The 17,638-nt window shown below is 42.7% G+C and overlaps 1 protein-coding gene and 1 long non-coding RNA gene across 3 annotated transcripts; one reads left to right on the forward strand and one right to left on the reverse strand.

The window, feature by feature from the left end:
• The first annotated feature begins 1,274 nt into the window (after window positions 1–1,274).
• cotl1 (coactosin-like F-actin binding protein 1) lies at window positions 1,275–17,638 on the forward strand. The gene is made up of 4 exons (XM_006641287.3): window positions 1,275–1,695; window positions 2,194–2,276; window positions 11,770–11,927; window positions 15,353–17,638. The coding sequence occupies exons 1-4, from the start codon at window positions 1,619–1,621 to the stop codon at window positions 15,461–15,463; spliced, it is 429 nt and encodes a 142-aa protein (XP_006641350.1). The 5' UTR covers window positions 1,275–1,618; the 3' UTR covers window positions 15,464–17,638.
• LOC138224346 (uncharacterized) lies at window positions 2,840–4,656 on the reverse strand. 2 transcript variants are annotated; one of them, XR_011182803.1, is made up of 4 exons: window positions 4,531–4,656; window positions 4,064–4,151; window positions 3,232–3,396; window positions 2,840–2,994 (listed from the first exon to the last, which is right to left on the reverse strand). It is a non-coding gene; the product is annotated as an uncharacterized lncRNA (long non-coding RNA). The 2 variants fall into 2 exon arrangements; XR_011182802.1 differs by lacking the exon at window positions 4,064–4,151.

Genomic DNA, 17,638 nt, shown 5'->3' on the forward strand with positions numbered 1-17,638 from the left:
CAACATCACCTCATACATAGGAGAACCTAAGACATCTCATATTGCTTGGATACTGCAATGAAGAACACACTTTAAACCTTAATCAAACAGTCCTTCAGGAGTGCACTTACAGTATGTCAACGACTTGAGCAGAGAGGACAGCAACGAGAACAGATTTAAGCATAAAATTAAAATTAATATTTAAGTATTAAATCCTCCAAAGCCCACGGCAAAGTGGGTTTCTCCAGGGTCAGGGAAACACAAGGCAGAGGAAAAGCTTTTAAAATTGAAGACAGGAAACCCCTTTTTCATGCCAAGTGTGGTGAGAGGCTGAAACAAGCTGCTCAGCCCTGATGCTGATACCCTGGAGTCTTTCATGAAACAGTGGATGAATCAATGAATGGTCTTGAATCAATGAATCAATTTTCTGTACCAACTACACAAGCTAGATGGCCCAAATGGTCTCTGCTCATTAGATCTCTGTGTTCTCTTATGATGTTCACTCTGTACAGGTGGGTGAATGTCACCTGAGCACCATGTGCACAGTATAGTATGTCCTATAGCAGGGGTGGCTCATTCTAGTGCTGTAGCGTCAGAGCGTCTGCAGACCTTTTAGGATTTTTCAAAGCAGGAACACCTGAAAAGATGAGAGAAGCTGATGAAGCTCAGATTAAGCCCATATTGAGCTGGTTTAAGTTGTTAAGAGCTGAGGTGGAAAGGAAATGTGTCCTCCAGGGCCAGGAGTGTCCAACCCCACTCTATGGAAACTCTCAGAGCTGAAATCAAACCTTTGATGGAAGGCAGAGAACTTGGCAATACTGTACCTTTGACCCCATGTCATCATTTAAAGTGCATGTTGGGAACGTCACTGTGTAGCAGTGCTTTGTTACCAAGCAACAGGAGTATTGTGTCCTCTAGTGGCCTTTAAATGCAGGTCTGGTTGGTTAAAACTTGTTGAAACCGTTTTTTAAGACAAATATTCCATCTTGGAGGTGAGTGGTAATGGTGCAACTGTTGATATAGTCGAGCCCGGTGGCTTTGTTGCACGTCTGTCAGCTTCCAGACATAACGCTGGAATCTTTTTTCCCCCCAAATAAAAATGATATCCCCTTAACCTTTATTTTTTGTATTCAGGTCGGCGGCCCTTAAGTGCACGTCATCACTTCGCTTCTATCACGTTGCACCTTTTCAGAAAGAGAGCAGAATCGGTTGCTTCCACCAGGGGGCGACAAACTCGGTGAAATGTGAACAATAGAAACGGGGTGGATTTAATGTGCCTTAATCCCCAGTCTGGCCATTAGGAGGTGATTCTGAGTCTAGCTTTGGGGGCCTTATTCTGTGCTGTAACCTGATTGACGAAAATCACCAACGCCCAAAGCAGCAAAGCAAAGGAAATGCCCTTTAGAGGCGTATGAGGAACCGCTTTTACTAATCATTCAAAAAATCGGCATTGTAGCTAGCGCATCCTGCGGAGCTCTGCTGAAGACAACCTCCTCGACACCCTTTCACCCTGCATCTGTAGCGCAGCCTGCAACGTTTTGAACTCTTCCTCGCCTCAAGGATTTCTGATTTGTTTCAGCTTTCCTGCAGTTATTGTAGCTTCTGTCCCTTTTTCGCTTCCCTTCAACCTCTAAACGAAATGGCAACCAAAATCGATAAAGAAGCTTGCAGGGAAGCCTATAACCTCGTAAGAGACGACAATACTGACGTTAACTGGTAAGTCTCTTGTTTGTTCTTCAGTTATGGCATGTTGATAGGGAATAAGTATCCTGCTTACGAAGAGCAAATTTCCCAATACACGAACAGGGTCGAAGTGTCCATGTATTCATTGTAAATATTTGAAGATGAGTTTGTTTTATTGTTGGATACCCCACTAGCACTGCCGCTTTGTTTACTGTATCGATATTCTCGGTTTCCCCCAAAATAACGAGGTCTATGCGCCCGTAATTTCCAAACTTGCATTTGCTGAATAATGCGAACCCTCTGTAAAATGACAGTTATAAGTAGCCCAGTGACTTGCGTTAATGCGCCTAGCTAGAAAAGCTGAATTCAGAAGTTTTAGATGAGCTGCCCACCAGAGCTGATTTTCAGCCCAATTGCGCACTGAAGCGAGAAACATTAGGATGTAGGATTCGTCCTTTGGCCTCATTGTATCACACTTTCTTCAAACCCGTAGTATTTTTTTCTAATTATTATTCACGCATGTGTTTGAAGGGCTTCATTTGTTTACGACGGTTCAACAATCGTCCCCGGAGGGCAGGGCACAGAATACGAGGAGTTTAAAAATCAATGTACAGGTAAGAGACGAGTTGATTTATTCCTCTAACGCCGTGTGATTCATTGTCCATTAATGTTAACAGCAGCCGGTCCTCAAAGAACTGGACCACAGTCGGACCACTGCAATCATTTCACTGTATCTTGAATCTCTCCAGCTGACACTGTAACTCAAAGATGTGCTATAGGGTGTTTTTCGGTATTACAGGGGAGCTGCATACAACTGAATAGTCTCTCCAGTCAAACGCACAAGTCTGTTCTTACGGATAAGACGCCTTGATAAAACCACCATGTCAGAAATCTGTGGTTTTATTTTCCCCACCGGTAATCTGGAATTCCTGTCGTGTATTCCTTGTAAAGTGGGGGGAAAAAAACGCCAAAATGATGACAAATTAAGACTAGTCTTATGACCGTCTCATTTATAGTACAACGCCCCGTTCGCAAAGTCGTAGCCTATTGTTTTCTGACAGACAACCGGCTCCGGAAGTGTGTGCGCTTTGGCTTTTACAATACTGGATAATCATCCACCAGCACTTAGCATCAGAAAGGGAATAGGGGGGTTCAATATCAAAAGCGTGCAGTTTCCTCCTACATAGAAACTTAATTGTGTCTTCTGAAGTCGGCGCTAGCGGTTTATCTGCTTTGAAACACTTACATAAATGAAAGGTTACGTAAATCTTCCGTTTGTCTAACCAGGACCGCTTTGTAGTCCTATTCCAGCAGTTCTTCAAAATGACGTATCTGCAAGAGGGAACTGGTTAATGCGTTCGTGGATCATGACAATGATTTAAATGTGAGTAGTAGGCTGATATATATATATAAAAAAAATGTTCTGCTTGTCAAACGTGACTGCTGGGTTTGCAAGCATCGCACTTGTGTTTTGTGGTGAGGCGATGGGTTTGGATAGCTGTTGAATTGTGGATGCGTTCATGTTCGGTTGTGATAACAGATTGCAGAGTGTACGTAAACGCTTCACACCAAGACGAATTCCTGCACGCCGAAGAACAAGACGGGGCGGGGTGTCCATTTTAATCTTCGGAGACCAGCGCCATCTGCTGGTTGCGATTTTCAACCCCCATTGTGAAGACACCTGCGTCCAGGCTGAAGTCATAGCTTTGCAGGTTCTTCAACCAGATACAGAGGCTAAGGAGTAAATAGGAATTAGCAACACAGAATGTAGGATTTGACAGGGTTAGTGACTTGTGATGGCGCCCTCAGGCACTACGTGCATTAGCATTAATTATTGATTCTGAATGTCTATATATGCTATGTGCATGGTAAGTTCCATTTTCCACTTATTTCCAGTTATTCGTGTTTGTAACTGTCTCTGTTTAGCGGGGTTTGTATAGCCATCGTGTCACCCAGGATTACCAGCTGATCCTGGTGGCCTGAGCCAAGATATTTACTCCACAGGGCTGTGATTACCTCTGTTTGCCATATGTTTTTACCAAGACTCTACTTACGTGAATTTTCATCCAACATGGGCATATCTACATTGTTATAGCCCTAAGTGTGTCCCAGAAGGTTTCATGACTGAAAAATAGCAGCAGCAAGTATTCAGTGCAGCCTTTTTTTTTGCTGTAAGTATTTGACACGTTACTTGATTTTGAGTGAGTGAATTGCAGGGAGGGAAGGTTCGTGGTTAATAGTGTGGAGGTTATGGCACGCAGTAGTACCACATCGAGCAGTTTCACTCCTAAGAAAAAGAGTCAGAAAAACAAAAATCCTGTCTCGCATGAAATTCAATATCACCGGAATGAGGAACTTTAAAGACTGGGGAATTCTACATGGAGTTCGTGCTTATTTTCACCTTTTCCTCAATGTTTTGACTCAGATCCCTGCTCTTTCCACTTTCAACTTTCCACATGGTGAAGAGCAGATTCCAGAGCCGAAACTGCCTGCGCATTCATTGGAAGCACAAGTCAAGGAACATTTGATTAACCCGGTCAAAGATGCTGTGCTCTTTCAACTGTGTAATCAGACACAGTTGAAAGAGACAGACAGACAGTTCAGACAGTTCTCCATTTTACTTAATGTTTTGAATGGTAATCCACCTTTTTTTCAGAGAAACTGGGGTGTGGCTTGTTAGTATAGGAAGTGAGCATGATCTCTATCTCTAAAGCACGTGCTTAGATGTGCAGTACAGCATGTCTTGTATTGTGCCAGTTAGTAAAAAGATGGTTTAGACATCAAATCTAGATATTCTGTGTGTTATTTCCTCACATTTTGAAAACAGATTCCATAATGCAGTGCCAGTGACTGTGCCCGCTCACTTACCTGAAGTCATCTGTGTCAAATAGACCCTTAAAAAAACAGTTTGCTTCAAAGGTATCATGCGCAGTATTTAAGACTTGCTGCTTTCTTGTTATGGTTGATCGGTGTTACATTTCTGTGCTCTTTTTCATTATACTCTTATAGTCTGTACCTTCCTGACTCCAGCGGAATTGCAATCTGAAAAGGCTTCTCTAAACTGAACGAGAGGAAATGACATGACAGACTGTTGCAGTGATGTCATACTGCTTCCCCCATTGCACAGAAAGCCCTGGTGCACCGCTAATTTCCGTCCCCTCATTTTGTAGTTACAGATACAATGTAGCTGTAATACATGCTGTATATATTGTTATATGTTGAAGTACGACATACAGTACTATCATGGGTACACAGTACGTAAGCCAGCAATTCAAGGGCAAGATAATAGGATTAAACAAAAATGAAGGTGAATTGTATTGAGTGCTTTCATGTGAAAGGAAAATATAAATGTTGCTCTTGCAGTAAATGTCAAGCAGAAATAGCTGGTTATCAAATTAAACCGTTAAAAATTGAGATTTAAATGTCAGTGGAGTGTAATTGAAACAAAATTGGAAATGTCAGGCTGACTACAGGCAGGGTTGGGTTGCACCTAACTGGTGGAGCTGGGACGCGCGTCTTCTCCTCCAGCCTGTCTGCTGCTGTCGGGTTCACGGGGTCAAAGATGGGCAGGTCTGCCCTGCCTCAGCCGCAGCTTGGACTGATACCCCACAAGGACTGAAAAAGGCAAAATAACAGATCACCTGTAATAATAAAAGTAAGGGAAATAGAAACTAGAACAGCATGTAGATACACTCGACATTTAAAACAAAATGCTCTTACTAAGAGGGAAGTAATTGTTTTTCTCGTTGTATGAGTTTATAATGTAAATGTTTAGACTATTCATTCTTGTTTATAGCTCTCCTGCAGCATCTTTCTTGTCATTTGTGTGTATGTAGGCAGGCAGAATGGGAGAGAAAATGAGGGTGTGACAGTGCAATGTGTTGAAAAATGCAGACAAATAAGGTGTCTGTATTCACTCATTTGGATGTGGGTGAACTAATAAGGGTTAAATATAGATGGTCTCCTTTTTGGTTGCTGGTATATGTAAACCATGGAGTCACGTGAAACTCTAAATTTCAGTTATTAATAGTTTTGTAGTTGAGAACTTCATGTGAGATTAGTCATTTTCCTCCACTTCATCCTACAGTATGTTTTTTCTTTTTTGCTTTTCAAAGACAAAAAAGTTCATTAACCCCATTGGATCTCCGTAATCATTCTTCAGTTTCAGCTCCCTCGATCTCTGTTACAGCGGGTCAGTGCTTAGTGTTGCTGCTCAATTCTGGACCTGGGGTCCTATCTGCTTGGAGTTTGTACTGTATGTTCTTTCTCTGTTTGCATGGCTTTCCTCTGGGCGCTCCAGTTTCCTTCCACAACACACTGGTGGGTAAATTGGTTTTGGGAAAACTGCCCTGCTGTTAGTGTCCTTCCTTGCTCCAGTCACCTGCGACCCTGAAGTGGTAAATGAATGGATGGTCATTGTTATTCTGATCTCCTCCTTCCCAGCGAACATAATAAGCCAAGAAATATTTGGTTCAACTCTTCTGAGCGATATAATATCAACCAAGCTGCCTTCACCTAGCCAGAGCTCTGCATTCCAAGATATTCATTATTTAAAGACAGCAGAGGCCAAGATGTGAAAATGTACTCTTTCCCTTGAAACACATAATAAAGCAATACAGTACATTGTTACACATTTTCCACAAGCTCCTGAAAAGATCTCTCTGGATGTCACATTACTGTTCTGGAAGAAGATGCCACACACGGCCATCGTTTTCAAACCTTCCAGGAACTAATGAGGCTTTAATAGAATATTTTAATTTAACAAAAACACAACAACATGAGATAACCAGGCCTTATGACTATAGTAGCAAAACAGTAGTTTAATGTTGCATAGTTTATTACACATGTTCAAAATCGCACAACTATATCTAATTAAACCTAACCGGAGAAACGACCTTATCCCATCCAGTTCTGAAAAAACAAACTTGAAGTAAATGGAATGAGTTTTATAAGCCTTATACTTAAGAAAGCTTACAGCGCTTAGACCTTCATAGGTTTCTAGAAATTTGCAACTTCTTGCATGTGGTTGTCATGTTTATTGCAGAGTAATTATTAAACAATGCCTGAGGTAATTCAGAAGTTTTATCATTTTGGTTAAGCAGAAATGTTAGAGGATTTATACAACCAACATTCTTTGTTACCCACGTTGATAAGATAGCCTCTTTGTTAGATCTGTATGGTTTTATTTAATCCAAGAGCTTTCTAAAACGGTTAAATAGATTTTAAAGTCTCCACAGGGCTTTCTCTAAAAGGGGTCAGGTTTGAATGAGGAGAGCTGTTTTGTCTTGGGTTTTTTTTGTCTGTCTGAGTGTAAAGTTTGAAGAAAAACAAGTTTAAATCATCTGCCCTCAGAGGAGGGATATGTTATTGTTTTATAGAGGTGCTGTGGTTCAGAGGCAGACAGGACCATGCAGAGTGTATCTATATCATCTGAAACAACAATGCAAAAGAGTCTGGGAGGAAGTGCTGTAGACTGAAGTCCTGTAGTCCAGATTAAAACACTGGTCACAGCCTTAAGTAGCTTAATGTTATAAGACCACACCACTGTGACAAGATAACAGTTTCCATGGCAACATGGCTCCTTTACTCTTCTTTGCAGTAAAGTACATCATCTTCAAGGATTTCGGGTGGTTTCTATTTGATCTTACAATCACGCAAGCATTCACATTCAAGGTTATTTTCTTTATTAATGTCAATTTTAGCTATTGGGGTTTTCAAATATAAAAAGATCTTTTAGTTTTGCCCAGAGAAAAATCAGCTATTTTCACATTGATTTGGGCTCTTCATGCACCACGAGCATGTTGTGTTTAATGTCCACATTAAAGCATAGAGTTGTTTATGGTGTGCATTTGTAGTATTTAACCTAAGCTACATGTGAATAATTCAACTTCACATGATCTGTTTTTTTCCAACAGCGGCATTTTTCTTGGTCTGTTGTCAAGTTGTTTTATTGTCATATCATAATGTGATTCTTCTTTTGTTTAAAAAGTAGAGTCATACAGAACTACTGTCGGATTTTGGGATTGAAACAATGTTGTAATTTTGGGTCAGTAGGGCCATGACAGAATTTCCTCTCTAATAAACAGGAAAGTTTGCCTGGGGAAGGTTATGAGGAGAATGATGACATCGGGAAGAGAGTTTTCATTTTGTAGGAATAGTCCTCCAAACTTTTTTTGAAGGCCTGATTTGACAGGAAACTTAAGGATCATACAGGAATGTGGCCTATTTGAAAGACACCAACAGAATCTCCAAACAGAACAATATTTTGGTCTGATTTGTTACCATTTGAAAGACACGTCTATTCCCCCCAGTAGTTCCTGTTAATGAATGAAATTCTGCTGAATTTATCATAACGTCATCTGTTTCACTGCAGATCTTTCAAGTGTGGAGACGACCAAAGATTTGCAGTGAAGGCATTCCAGTTTACATTCTTCTTGTGTTTGGCGATTAAAAAGTGACTAGAGTAAAAACACATTCCTCAGGCTTCATGTTGAGGCTAGCCAGGCAGCTGATAAGAGTCCGAATTCACGCAGTGTTCTCTTTGGATCCACAGAGTAACACATTCATTGATCGGTGATGTAGAACATGGGTCGCAAATCTCAGTTTACCAGTTAATCAGCAGGTCCTCATCTGATGTGTGTTTTCTGAAATAGGGCAGAGATGCGAGTCTATGAAGGGTGTCTGGGCTTGAGGTGCATTTCTGGGGATCTGGGGGATGTTCTGGTGAAACATTAGATCAGGATTGGCTACTGTCCTGACATACAGTCATAGTGACCCTTTTCCGTTTCTGAATGCTTTGTGGAACAATTTTTCACAGCAAGGGGGCAGAGTACAAAGGTGTCCTTTTATTACAAAGGATGCCTTACTTTCAAGAAAACCAGCTACTTTTACAGCTGCTGCTGAATTTGCTCTTTTCCGCACAACTCTCAATGCAGGAAGTGACCATTCGGGTCCTGCAGGCTAGGAGGTGGGCACAAGATTAACACACATTAAGAACATGGCAGCAGCTGTGGCTTTTCAAATGCTGTTCTGGATAATAGCTGTGGGATAAACTCACTGGAGAGCACAGTCACTGGGGAATATTTTAATGCTGGGTCAGCTGTTTGTCAGGTGATCACATTAATGCGAGATCTTTCTTTCTTCGTGTGCATTCCGAATGATCCATTCTGTGAGGTCAGGATCTTATTCCATCACACAATCCCTGTACCCAGATGTGCTCTGTGGACTCCCACAACACCCTTGCAAGCCCTTTGTTTTATATAGTGCCTTTTATGCAAGGCGCATCCCAGAGGACATATGTGCACAATATGTTGGGCTCCAGGTTTCAAAGATAAGCTCTTCTGAGATGTACTGCAGAAAATAAGCTTTTAATATTACTTTAACACCAGCTCCTGGTTTGAATGCAAACCAAGACATGGAAAAGCAAAGGTACTGTACAGTTTTAGTTTAGATCAGCAGTGAAAGCACTACAGATGACCGTGTTGGATTTAATTTTCAGTTGTATGGTATCCTAAAAGGAATCAGTGCATATTACATTTCCTGTGAAATATTTGAATCGTACAAAGAGAGACACCATACCTTTTAATATCTAGGCCAACATATTTCCAAAAACCTTTCTGCCTGCTCTTGTACTAGTAGGCTTTATTAACGTAGGCGCATTTCACTTTTGATTTGTCTGTTGGAGGCATGCACCTTTCCCAGAACTCTCTTGTGGCATCTTAGTTGCCAAAGGAAATGTTATAAAAACCCAACACACATCCCATGCTACTATCTTAGATATGCAGTTTTATACTGAATTCCAGGTTCATTTCAGAAACCATCCTGTACACCCATACAGCAGTTATCAGAGCTCCCCTGACCCTGCGGAGTGGTGTGGTGTGGTGTGGTCAGTCAGATCCAATCCCAGAAGCCCAGGTGGGATCGAGGTCTCGTGGCTGCTGTCCTTCAGCCTAGCATGCCAGTCCATCCCAGTACACTCACATTTCCTCTCTGTATGAAACGCGATGGGTGGCGCACTGAGGCAGTGGCGAGTATTGCTGCCTTGCAGCGCTGGGGCCCTGGGTTCGATTCCAGACCTGGGGTGCTATCTGCTTAGAGTTTGTATGTTCTCCCCGTGTTCGTGTGGGTTTCCTCTGGGTGCTCTGGTTTCCTCTCACAGTCCAAAGACATACTTGAAGGTTAATTGGCTCTTGGGACAATTGGCCCTGGTGTGGGTGTGTGCTGTCCGTCTGCCCTGCAGTGGACTGGCATCCAATCTACAGTATGTCCTGCCTTGCACCCAGTGCTTGCTGGGATAGGATTACCTCCACCCCAACCCTGAATTGGTTAAAGTGCCTAGAGAGTGGATGGAGGTTTGCACTGTCATTGCCTCATGTAACCAAAAGTTAAACATTATTATAATTTCTCTCCTCTCCGTACTCTTAAAATTGGCATCCCGGAGTCAAAACAGCACCCATACCAAGGAGAAAAATAGTAAAATCAGCAGTTAGGAAGAGTGGCTGGAGCTCTGGGCTCGCACATCCTGGGTGGGGAGCTGCAGTTATGTACTTGGCACTGTTTCCTTTAAGGTCATGGAAAGGAGAGGACATCCTGGTTCAATAGTAATACTTTCTCTTTTATGATAAGTAGTATGTTGATACCATCAGGCACAAATTCCAGTGAAGTTTAACTTTTTTTATTTGCTGATGAAAGGGGTGTCAACAGCACTTTAGTTGTTTAAATAGCACCTGTGATTGCCTAAGCTGCAGGTATTTTCCATTTACCAGCCTTATTGAACTGAGCAAAACAGGGGAGAGTCTCCTTGATTACTGGGGACCTTCGATGTTCTAACACAGCTCAAGCCCAGCAGACTGCTTGGGAAGTGCTGATGGCAGCTGACGAAACATAAGTCTTGTTCATGTTTTTCTGAGAGAAATAATAGCATTGAGACACCAGACAAGATCTGCTGTAACGTAGGAATACATTATTATATGAATGGCAAAGCCCAGCCAAAACTCCATGGGTTGAATTGGACTGCAGAAGGGCGTGTTAACTGGGGAGTCTAGGGTAGAAAGTGGAATAGTGGTTATGGTTCTCAACCCCTGCCTCTCCAGTCCTCCAATACAACTGCATTACAGAAACCGTGATGAGCTAATGCCTGAGGAGCCACTATACTGAAAGACATTGCATCATTAAAGGTTTGATTGCCCAACTTTCTATCAGGACACATTACCTCCAGATCAGTTAATACTCCATTAACCGAGGACAGTGCAACAGAGGGCCGTGGAGTTTGTTGGCTTGCTTCTCCTGCTCTTGTGGGCTGCGGCCTTAATTAGTCATGCTGTCACGGGCCGCAGGTACATTTTGTTCTGATCAGAACAGAGGAGTCCGGTGATGAGGCTGGAGGACAAGTGTCTCTGTGGGTTTTCTATGTCTCTATAAAGCAGCAGCAGCACCCAGAGGGATGCAGCAGCCGGCAGAAGCCTGGTCCAGGTCAAAGAGTGACCAGCTGAGATGAACTGAAACCCCGCAGACACACCGAACTTCCAACTGGACTGAAAAAGGATTCGAACACCCTTGGATCAGAATAATTAGGCTGGGAGCAAGATAATCTGATGTGCCATAGCCCTCTGGTTGTGGGAGTTCCTGGTTCAAATCCATCTTAGAAAAAGTCATGATGGTCACGTTACTCACAGCACAATTCATACCACTTTGCCACAAACGACCCAATATTACAGGCAGCAGAAGAAGGGCTTGTCTGTTTGACCGCATCGCAACTGTTTTCTCACTTCTAAGAGGATTAGACCCCAGGGGATGTAAGCGTAAAATCTGCAACAGCAGAAGGCACAAAACGCAGTGAGTGGTTTGTGGGCAGCAAATTGTTTGAGATTACTGCAATGTTTTGACATCTGCGTTTGCAGAATATTGAGAAATTGAGGTTGCAGCTAATTACCGTTTCGCAGTAAATGAGTGACGGGTAGCGGGAAGCTGTTAGAGCATGCTTTCGTTTTTTCTTTTGTTTCAAACGCTGGGCCTGTAAGTACAAATCCTGTTCCCAGCGGTGGTTAAGACAACAGAGGGCTTCTCTTCAAGAGGGCTGAAGTGTTCCTCCCTCTCTCTGCTCCACAGATGATGCCCGGTTATTTGGCTTTGTAAGGATCACCACGGGAGACGCCATGAGCAAGAGGGCCAAATTCACCCTGATCACCTGGATTGGAGAGAATGTGAGCGGCCTGCAAAGAGCCAAGATCAGCACAGACAAGACCCTGGTGAAAGACATAGTACAGGTAAGGCACAGGTCCCCTCCAGCTCACTGTCCATGGTAGCTCTTTAGCCCACATTTCATTTTCCATGGTCTGCTGTGGCTCGTATCATGTCTCACCTTGCTGTTTGACCATACTTTACTCAACTTTCACTGTAGTGTAGGGAAGAAGGAAGAAGTCACAGTGCTGCTCGGTTGGTTCTAAAGGTTCTAAAAGATTTTCAGTCTTTTAAGAAAAAGTCAATTTTCTGAGAGCGATACACGAAAGAGTATCCTCTCCTGCTAAGCTCTGAATATGAGCCTTTTCAGACGGGATTTCTAGCTCAAAACATCTCTCTAATGTTACCACAAATATCAAAACACATATGAAACATACAGTATAGAGTATTTCACCACAGAATGTAAAAGGGGCATCCCTACTAGTCACAGAATGTGTATTCTTATGTCCAGCTGTCTGAGAAAAATCACAAAGTCCACTGAACTGCTAAACCGGTTACAGCCAGACTCAAAACAACTGGTCTGGCAGCCTGAATTCTACTATAGTATACTACAGTAAGCACAGTGAAAACAGGAGGCACAGGATATATGGCCATAAATTAAACTGTTTACTGCCATCTGTGTCTCTCTGCCAGGCCTAAGGTAGAGTAGACAGTATACAACAATGCGTTTTGAACATTTATGGGAAAACAGTACAGAAATGGACAGTTTATAAAGTATTTGCCGCTTGAAAGTGTTCAAAAACAGAAATTCCTGATGAAAAGCTTGCACCTTCTTGGTAAAACTTTTTTCCTTTTTCCCCATCTGCATTCAGGTGAACCCGAGAGATATTTGTTGTCGCCGCATGCGGCAGTGAGCTCGGAAATTGGAAAAGGGAAAAATTAGTCCTGAGAGCTTTTTTTTTGCACTGAATGCCTCTTGCAGAGTAGCTCCGCTCTGCCCTGCCGTGGAGATTATGTATTGTGGATGATGCCAGCAGCTCAGATGCCCACTTGCAAAGGAGAATAAAAAAAAAAATCACAAAACAAAAAGCTCTTTTGTGAGAGCCTGGCATCTCCCAAACGCTAGCTGGGACACGAGCTACATGCTAATTTCCCAAGCAAGCTGATTTAGTGCAGAAGTCTGGACAAGACACCTCTTGCCTTGCTGCAGGCCCAGCAGTCAGTTCAGCACATAAATTACTCCCTGGAGCAGTTTGCTTTGCAGGACTCAACAGCAGGCACTTGACAGATGCGCTGCAGCACAGTTAGCTTTGTTCCTGTGATGTGCTTCTCCTTCTTGGGGCACGCTGTAGATTTTTTTTTTCTCAGCTTGCTAAGAACAATAATGTGGTAGGGCCTTTCGGATTGTGGAAGAAACCTAACCCTTTGGGGTCACTGGTTCTATATGACGCATGTAAAACAACATTCTGACTGCTTCAAGCGCAGTCCCAACCAACTGGGGTTCGTACAGGAGAGAGCAGTTTAAGAGTAACATTACTGGGTGTCTGTGATGCCTCAGAGGATGACAGCGGTCTAAGCTTTGATTTTTCTTGGACTCAGAGGTTGTCCGGTACCCTGCTGAAAAGGCTTATTAATGTCCGGCGTTGTGTTGGAAGTTACACGATGAAATGGGAGCTGCACTCTGTGGTTTAATCAGTGTCTAGACGCATCAGTTATTGTGCAGCTGAGTGGTGGCCTTTCACGAACTGTGGACAAAGAGGGCCAGGTGCCTGTGAGGGAGGATAGAGAGAAAATCAGGCCTCATGTACTCCTGGTGTGCAAGGCCTGGCTTTTTAAACATAGTCCTTTGAATAGGTATGGGCACATATCATGTGTCTTTAAAGCCTTCAGAGCCACACTTGCTGTGCCTCACTTGTCTTACTCCTGAGTACATTTAATCTCACACTGTCCGAATCCACCTTTTCTCCAATGTTTAACTATTTCACAACTGCAAAAGACAACTGTTCAGAATTGCTGAAAGGAAATGTGCTGTCTCAGAGCTTGATTAAGGTTTCAGCAGTGCTGTGATCTTGAAACCCAGAGAAGGTGAGATGACATTTATGACAATTTCAAACTTAAATGTCATCTCACTCTCATCTTGCACAGCCTCCAGCTGTACTCCAGTAATCATATAAAAATCATTTATTGCTTTTTGAGTAACATATTTCCAAGCAAAAATCATCTGATGTTGTTACCTATACAAATAATTGCCGCATAATGATTTCCATTGGGGAACAGCCAGCCAAGGTTTATATCTATAGATAGATATTTTTTTTTCGAACTCAGGTTAAAACACCAGAGAAATATCAGGGTAATTGAGAGAAACATAAATAGAAAAGTCAGTCACTTTAATGCAAAGTTTAGGTCAGACAAGCTATACTATGCTGGTTTTAATTTCTCAACAAATTTGCGTTTCCAGGCAGATCTGGAAAAGAGCTCTTAAATTAATTATAAGAATGCAGAGATTTTGAAATGGGAGTATAATGTTATCTGTGACAAGAAAAAGCTGAAGCATAAACTTTAAAAGGGCATTCATTGATTCACAGTGCTTTAGATGGCACATGCTGTTGGGTAGATGCCCCCCTGTGTGAGCTGTATAGATCTGCTGAATTGTCCACGCTTGCCAGACAGGAAATTGGTTTGACTGTCCTGGCCTAATTACCATATTAATTGTGGCTGGGTTGATCTTTACAGGAAGAAGGCTCTACACAAATCAATATCATGGGATTATGCCACTGTTGTCCTTTATTGTTTTAAATATTGTATTAACCATATTTTATGGTTGTGTTTATTTTTTATCTTAATTTAAGAGTTTTATTGAGCCCTGTGAGCCTTGTAGCTGAAGGTCACAACTTAAAAGATCAGATGAGGTTCTACTAAATTGTGTAACTCCCTTAACGAAAAAATCTGTCTGATTTGCTTTGCTGTGTTTTTGCAGATCGAGGCGAGACTTGTTCATTTATTTTTCACAGTACAGTATAGTCAAGCGTTGTTAGAAACCATCAGGCAGTTTAATCCTAGATTGTGGGGTAAAAACTCAATTTCATAATAAGTTTTGGTGTTTTGTACAAGCAAGTGGAACCAAGGAGTGCAGGGAGAATCGTCTGTTGTCTGAGTTTTAAAGATCTTGCCAACTCCCAGCACACAGGCCAGCTAACAGGAGTAGATCTGGAAAGAGGGATGGGCACCGACAATAAGTTCAGAAACGGCTTTTACTCAACCTCAGCCTTACCTTCCCGGAAGCTGCTGGAACTAGTTATCCTTCAATCAGCAAATTCAACACTCTCAGGTTGAAAGCAGGTTAATGATTGAAATCGAAATTGCTAAGCTAGTGGTCTTTGACCCTCAGGGCCTGGAGCTGAGTCATCTCACTTCAGTTCTTCTCCATGAAAGATCTGGAAGGAAGCTGGTGCATCAGTGTAGGACTGAGTTAGTGGCCGCTGGGTGATGTTGTTTTGGCTTTGTTTTGCAGAATTTTGCCAAGGAGTTCATGGTCAGCGATCGCAGGGAGCTGGAAGAAGCTTATATTAGGGCTGAGCTCAAAAAGGCTGGGGGGGCCAACTACGATGCCCAGGTGGAGTAGGGGAGGCCCCTGAGAGAGACCACCAGCCCACCGCCACTGCTTGGACACGGGGTTGGGAGATCCCAGGGGAGAGGAGATGCTACTCCGCGCAAGATCCACCTCACTTCCTTTCCCCTCTTGAACAGCTACATCTGCTCTACATCCGTCCCCACAGGCCAGCACCTCACCCCGACTCTCACACACGCCCCTCTGCAGGCACTCCTATGATTGTTTTTTTTCCACTGTGTGTGATTGCTATTTTTTATGGGCAGGGGGGAGGTCGTGGCATGACTTTCCTGTGCTGTATTAAAATAAGCATCCTCAACATCACACAGCCCATCTTCCAACCGCTTCTTCCAATTCAGAGTCGCAGGGCAGCTGGAGACTGTCCCCGCAAGCTGTGGGCACAAGGTGGGGTACACCGTGGACACCAGTCACAAGCACAGACGCAAACACGCACGCACGCACGCACTCACATCGGTGCCAGTTTTCCCAGACGTCAGTTATCCTCGCTGTATGTCTTCGGACTTGGGAGGAAACCAGAGCACCTGGAGGAAAAAAATGTGAATATGGGTAGAGCATACAAACACCACAAAGAAAACCCCCCAGATCTGGAACTGAATCCAGGGCCCCAGGTCGGTGAAGCAGCACTGCTAACCACTCTGTTGCCATGCCACCCTAACGACAGAATAATTGAACACGAAACAGATGACACACAAGCGAATACTCTGCCTCCTGCCTTGTGCGGAAGGCCAAACATTACTGCACAAAGGCAGAAGTACAGCAGATTAACAAGATTCAGAAAATCCACCATTCTGGGGAGGATGCTTATTTTTTATGGCACGGTTTGTTGCCTTTCACCCAAAGATTTTTTCTTTTACTGGTGTTTTGCAAAGAATGTCAGTGCTGTTTTAACGTACTTTGCATGCATCCCTCGCTTACTTTTCAATCTGGAAGCTTAAAGCATCTTTTAAGACTCCACTTGTCTCGATTGAGAACGGACCTGAAGTTTTTTTTCCTCCCTCCATCACTTCTTTCTCCTTCTGGGGGTTCCTGAAATAGAGGTCTTACTGCTGGTTCAGAAGTGGGCCCCACACACCCCTAAATTTAACTGGACTGTACATAACTGCTCTCCTGAAACCTGTGCTCATTGACCCACTACAAAACCAGAGCCGCGTTGAACTGGAAACGGGCAGGTGTGGCCCTGTGGATTTTCAAGAACTTAAAGACAACTAAAAATCAAATAGTACTGGGAAAGGGGGATAACTGGAATGCCTTGTCATTGTAGTTGTGTCTATTTTAATGATCTTAAAGAAGGAGGGAGAAGAAAACTTCACTTCTGTATTTATTTTCCTTTTCAGGATTTTGCTCTGCATTTGTGTCACTTAATCAGTCTCCAATCTTTGTGTTCTATAGCCCTGGTAAACATGCTGCCCTAAGAGCTGAAGAACACAAAGATTATTACTTTGTCATACTGTTAACAAACAACCCATCACTCCATTTCTGCAGGGGCTTTACCTTTTGAGTCTGGGTTGGTGAAGGGTGCCGCACATTGAGGAACACAGCTGTTGGGAAAGTTCCGCCTGTCTGGGAAAATTGTTACAGTGGATTGTCTCTTGCTTGCTCCTTTGAGGCCTTGCAGAAAGAAGCAAAAGAAGAGACCTACCACCATGCCCACAGATAGTGAATGTGCCCTTTGCATTTTTTCTGCCTTAAAATTTAGCCTTTGTCACCCAGCCACACAACAAGGATTTGAAGTGGAATGTTTCTGTCCATTATGGGTTATTGAGCATGTGTTATGTACAGTGGCTTGGAGCGAATTGGCTCTCTCATTATATGTATGACCAAATTGATTATGGCTGTGGCCTCTTAACTATCTATATCAATCTATATACAGTTTGTGCATATAGGTGGATATAAATATGTGCAGACGGTGTAAACAATGAGTAGCTGTGAGTGAGCAACAACAAAAATAACTGTGGTTCAAACCTCAGTACAAGTCCAGTGGCACAATTTTTTTTTGCGATGTTTTATTTTGTGATAAACTTTTTTTATGAGTTTGCCTGTTTTGTTTTTTTTTTTGAAAAATTCAGAAAAAAAATGAAAAGGTTTATGTACTGTATTGAGTGGAAACTTGGAAGGGCGCCATTATGAGAGATCAGCCATTTCAGAATAAATTTCCTTTTTTCAAAAAAA

The sequence above is a fragment of the Lepisosteus oculatus genome, chromosome 20 (genome assembly GCF_040954835.1).
Source record: "Lepisosteus oculatus isolate fLepOcu1 chromosome 20, fLepOcu1.hap2, whole genome shotgun sequence".
In the NCBI taxonomy this organism is placed as follows: domain Eukaryota; kingdom Metazoa; phylum Chordata; class Actinopteri; order Semionotiformes; family Lepisosteidae; genus Lepisosteus; species Lepisosteus oculatus.